Source organism: Anser brachyrhynchus (genome assembly GCF_964034855.1).
Source record: "Anser brachyrhynchus genome assembly, chromosome: 14".
Lineage (NCBI taxonomy): Eukaryota > Metazoa > Chordata > Aves > Anseriformes > Anatidae > Anser > Anser brachyrhynchus.
Genome location: NC_137709.1, coordinates 12,106,062 through 12,111,115, shown reverse-complemented (window position 1 = coordinate 12,111,115; position 5,054 = coordinate 12,106,062). Strand labels below are relative to the sequence as shown.

The 5,054-nt window shown below is 59.1% G+C and overlaps 1 protein-coding gene across 1 annotated transcript; it reads left to right on the top strand.

Moving 5' to 3' along the window:
• The first annotated feature begins 251 nt into the window (after positions 1-251).
• Positions 252-3,151, top strand: DND1 (DND microRNA-mediated repression inhibitor 1). Its single transcript, XM_080555921.1, has 5 exons — positions 252-399; positions 1,380-1,497; positions 1,600-2,061; positions 2,457-2,834; positions 2,993-3,151. Exons 1-5 carry the CDS (start codon positions 388-390, stop codon positions 3,007-3,009), a joined length of 987 nt encoding a protein of 328 aa, XP_080412047.1. The 5' UTR covers positions 252-387; the 3' UTR covers positions 3,010-3,151.
• Positions 3,152-5,054: the final 1,903 nt, after the last annotated feature.

Genomic DNA, 5,054 nt, shown 5'->3' with positions numbered 1-5,054 from the left:
TTCCTTGCCTTCTGTCCCTACTTTCTGCTTCGGGCGGGGATTTGCTCACATGCCCCCGCCTCTGTGGGTGAGAGCTGACTTCTAAAGGCCACGGGGGCAGTTCCTTGAGCTGTGGTGGCCCCGGTGCCACGTGGAGGCTCGCCGTGCTGCAGCCCTGCCTCAAACAGCTCCCCTGGCCGCGGGGCAAGCTCTGGCCCGCCTCCTACCCCTCTGGGGCCATTCGGCTGTGTTTTTTTTTTAATTTACCACTTGCATGGCTTTACGCCCACGCGAGGGCAGCCTCGGGGGGGTCCCGGCAGGACCCTCCCTCCCCAGGGCGGAGCAGCCGCGGCCCAATGGTCCTTGTTGGCGGCGCTGGAAGCTTCCAGAGCTGGGCGAGGACTGGCGATGGAGGAGGAGGTAGGTGCCGTCGGGGGGCTGCCGGCATGGGCCGCGGCGCTGCGCCTCCCCCCCACCCCCGGGGGCCTGGCGGCCGCACGCCGGGAGTTCCCCGGTCCCCCCGGGGGCGGCCGTCGGGGAGCCCTCGGGGCCGGGCTCTCCGCTGCCCGGGTCGGAGGCGGGACTCGGAGCCCCCGGGGCCGGGCGCCTCGGGGGAGGCTGCGCCCGGCAGCGGCTTCCCCGGGCCTCGGAGCCCCACGAGGGGCGGCCGGGCTGCGCTGGGGCGTGCTGGAGGAGCCGCGCCCGGCCCGTCCCGAGGCAGCGGGGACCGGGCGGAAAGGTGGCTCCAGAGGGCAGGGAGGAGCCCGGGGCTGGCTTTGTGCACGCTCTCGGCGGAGATGTGCCGTTAAGGCCCGCGCCTTCATCTGAAAGGGTTTTCTGGAGAAGGGCAAAACCTCGTGGAGACAGAAAGGTGCCACCACCTGGTGGCGCACCCAAGGATGCACGAGCGTGAGATGCAACCAAACTGCGTTTTAGCATGAGCTGAGATACTTTAATCCCACTCAGCGTATGGTCTTCAGAGACCCTAATGAGACTTGGTAGTACTTAATGAACTAAAACCCGATGTTTTCACATGGGTCGTGTCCTTAATTCCTCCTTGGAGCTCCAGTGATACGAGGTTCACCTTGGCTCTTTGCTCCCACCCTCTCTCGTAATGCAAGCCAGCTGCTGAGCAGGCACCAGAACCTCTGTTTTCAAAGCCCTTGCAGGCATCTCTGGAGTGTTGGTGTTCTTGTGCTCTGCCAAAATTGCTGGAGCAGTCTTGGACGGTGGACAGGATAGTTGTTTGGATGTGCATTGCCCTTCCCTGAGGGCAGAGCAGTCCAGCATTTGTTCCTCCACTTCCTGGCTTGTGCTCGGTCTTGTTGCTTTGTGGGGTTCAGATGCCCCTGGCTGGGAGCCTGGAAACTGCCCAGCACTAACATCACCTCCCTCCTCAGGCGTGGGCCGACAGTATCAACCAGGCCAATAAGATGGCCCTGCTCAACTGGGTAAGAGAAACCGGCATTGATCTGGTACAGATCAATGGACAGAGGCGATACGGTGGCCCCCCGCCAGGTACGTGACGAGCTGAGCATGGCAGTGGCCCGGGAGCATGGTGCATCAGGGCGGGCACCGTGGCCAGGCTCGTCTCACCCACGTGTTGCTCTGTGCCTACAGGCTGGGTGGGCAGCCCCCCACCGGCGGGCTCGGAGGTCTTCATCGGGAAGCTGCCACAGGAAATGTACGAGAACACGCTGATCCCGCTTTTCCAGAGTGTGGGGAAGCTCTACGAATTCCGCCTCATGATGACGTTCAGCGGCCTCAACCGGGGCTTTGCCTACGCCAAGTACAGCAGCTGGCAGGGTGCCAAGGAGGCCATTGCCACCCTCAACAACTTGGAGGTGCAGGAGGGCTGCACCATCGTGGTGTGCAAGAGCTTGGAGAAGTGCGAGCTGAGTGTGGACGGCCTGCCCACCTCGGTGAACCAGAAGGGCCTGGAGGCTGTGGTGCTGGGGGCCACCGAAGGGGTCCTCAGCATCACCCTGCATGCCAGCCCTTACCAGAAGAAGGCCAAGTTCGCCGTGCTGAAATACAGCTCACACCAGGCGGCTGCCATGGCCAAGAAAACCCTGATGGAAGGTACTGGGAGGCAAGTGGGAGGCTGGGGTGCTGTGGGATGCTGCTTGGCTTTGTCGTTTGGGTGTCTGTAAGTGAGCATAGATCCCAGCACCAGGTTCAGCTGAGGAGTGCCTACAGGCTTGAGACATCCATTGGCTTCTCGTGTCCCCTCTGGGCTGGCTATCCCCAGTGAGGCTGGTCCCTGGCAGTACCTGTGCAGGCCTGGTGGGGCTGCAGTGAAGGCAAGTCGTGGAGGTGTCGTTGTGCACTCTGGTTCAGGGTCGGACCGTCATGGGGTCACTGGGACAGATGCTGGGGGACAGGATGTGGTGGTGGGACACTGGCTGCACAGGGTGACTGCAGGTTGGAGGCTGGTGTGTGAGCATCTCCTGCAAGCTGCTGTGGGTCTCTCCTAGGGAATGTGAGGCTCTGTGGGGAGAATGTGAAGGTGGGGTGGCTGAAACCAGAGCTGAAGGAGAAACTGCAGTTGTGTAAGGAGAAGCGTGGCGAGCACTTGGGGAGCCCCGAGCAAGTGCTGCTGTCCCTGAAGCTGTGCAACGTGCTGGACTGCCTGAACACCCTGTGCCGTCAGCAGTGCCTGGGGACCCCCCGCTTCTTCACAAAGTGTGTCCAGGTGAAACCCAGTGGGTGGCTGCAGTACTGGTGCCAACTAGTGATCCCAGCGTGGCCCTTGCCCTTCAGTGCGTTCCTGTGGGTGCAGGAAGATGTGCCAAGCACCAGTGGGCATGAGAAGGCAAAAGACGCAGTGGCGCGGCTGGCTCTCAGGAAGCTAGGTGAGTCCTGGCACAGAATTGGTGCCATTTCCCACCTTTCCTGAAGTCCTGGAGGGTTTCCTGGGACTGAGGGGCTGCTGGACTTCATTCTGCAGGTGGGGGCCCAGGCTGGGAGGGAGAGAACCACACAAAGCCCAATGCTTTCCTCTCTCCTGCAGGATGCCTGCTGACGTAGGCAGCTGTTTTGCCCAAACTATGAGCCAAACCCGAGCCATCAGACGTCCTGTTGCTGTCTGCAGGAGTGGAGCACAGGCCTGGTGGGGATGTGGTCCTGTTTCAGCTTTGGTTTCAGTTTGTTGGGGTTCATTTTGAGAGCCAGCGCTGGAAGATGGGGGTGCTATCATGGTGCGTGACAGCTGCCCTGTTCCCAGCCGGCACTTGGTTCTGCTCTGTTCTGGGGGAGGTAGGCCTGACCTGCCTGGTTCAGCTTTTTCCATTTTTTATAAAATTGTTCTGTGTTGCTCTGATGCAGTAGGGCCCCAGCATAGGTCTTGGGAGAAGTTAGAAGCAGCAGCAGCTGCTCTGAAAGGCTGCCAGCATTGGGTGTGGGCTGGGGGAGGTATTGGGGACCTTTGGGAGGTGGCCCAGCTGAATAGGGAGACAATGTGTGGCCTCAGCTCTCCTCCACTGCACGCTGGATACCTGAGCAGCAGCCTCACTTTGGTAAACAGGGGACACCCCCTTGGCTGGGGGGGGCACGCTTCAACTGGGATTGTGGCTGTGGGCTCTGGGAGGCACAGAGCCAGTTGGGCTGCGAGGAAGCAGCAGGGGTTATTGGCCGTCATGAATGAGTCCTCTGGACCGAGAGGACTGGCCGCCAGCCACCAACTTGGTATTAAAGTAGCCTGGAGAGCACCGTCTGTGTAGTATTTCTTGTCTTGTCCTGCTGCAGTTTTCCCAGAGGGGTCTGATCCTGAGGGTGTGACTTGCGGAAAACAGACTCCACAATCAGTAAGATTGTAAAGTAGGTATGTTTATTCAGCGCTGGGCAGCATGGGCGGTAGTCCCGCCAAAGTTGTGCGCACCTGACGCGGCAACTTGCCTTGGTTATATGCAGTAAAGAGTTACATATGCATGACGTTTCACAATATGCCTATACATATTCATAACCTGTCCCTGCTTCATATTAAAATTAGTTCCAAGGAGTCATTTCCATAAACTCCTCCCATCTGCACTTGCGCAGTGTATTCTGGTGGTGGTCGTCGGGGGTCGTGGGGATGAAGATTGATGACTCTTCCTCATCACCGCTAGTTGACCTCTTGTCTCTGCGCAGACTCATTTGCTTCTTGGATCTTGTCCGTCCACAGGACCAGTTTCTACCAGTTTCTTAAGATAGGCTCACACTCTTATTAAGAGACTGACCTTGGTAAAGGGGCCCAAGGCTTCTTGCTTTAATTAATTTGCACAAGCACCATAGTTAGTCCTAGTTTCATGCCGTCAGCACTCTCTCTCTACTTGATAAGATTCCCCTAACTCCCTCTCTCAGGTGTGCCCGGGCTCCCTCTGCGTCAGGGGACAGCACGCCTTCCAGTCACTCGGCGAGAGCAGAGGCCGCACAGACAGCTCCTGCCTCAGCCAGCGGCCCCCGGGGGACTGAGCGCCCTGCCCCTCACGTGCGGCCTTGCTGCGCCTTCGCCGTGCCCATGGCTGCCCAGGGCAGGAGGGCGGTGGGCAGGGCCCCGGCTCTGCCTCTGAGGCAGGGAGCGGTGTGCTCAGGCCTTGAGGCGTGCGGAGGCAGGGAGCAGCCGTGGGCCAGCTATAGCCCAGCGGTTCCTTCGGCTGCTTGCAATGGCTTTCGTTCCTCTGCCCCGGCAGGGGTTCGATCCCGCGGGCACCCCTGGCCCACTTCTTGCTCGGGAATATTTGCCCGATGTTCTCCACATTTTCCTCCTGCTCGTGTTCTGCCCATTACATTTCATCCGCCTTCTTCACTTTTATCCTCTTTTAACCTTATCCTGTGCCCTGCTCGCGTGTTACGTACCAACTCTGTGCCTATGAAAAGTGCACAAACAACCAAGGGAAGATGTGACTGTAATCAGTTTATTCACAGAATCACAGAATGGACGAGGTTGGAAGGGACCTCTGAAGATCATCTGGAGATCAAGGTAGAGCCTGCAGCTGCACAACCATGACCAGGCAGGGGACACCACCAGGATGCTCTATTGGGTTTATGTGGCAAAGTTTTGGTAGTGGGCTCATGCTCTGTGAGAGCAGATTTAA

Excerpts from the sequence above, each read along its gene's own strand:
- DND1 (XM_080555921.1), top strand. Across the intron at positions 1,498-1,599 it reads ATACGGTGGCCCCCCGCCAG|GCTGGGTGGGCAGCCCCCCA; the intron begins GTACGTGACGAG and ends CTGTGCCTACAG. Across the intron at positions 2,062-2,456 it reads CAAGAAAACCCTGATGGAAG|GGAATGTGAGGCTCTGTGGG; the intron begins GTACTGGGAGGC and ends GGTCTCTCCTAG.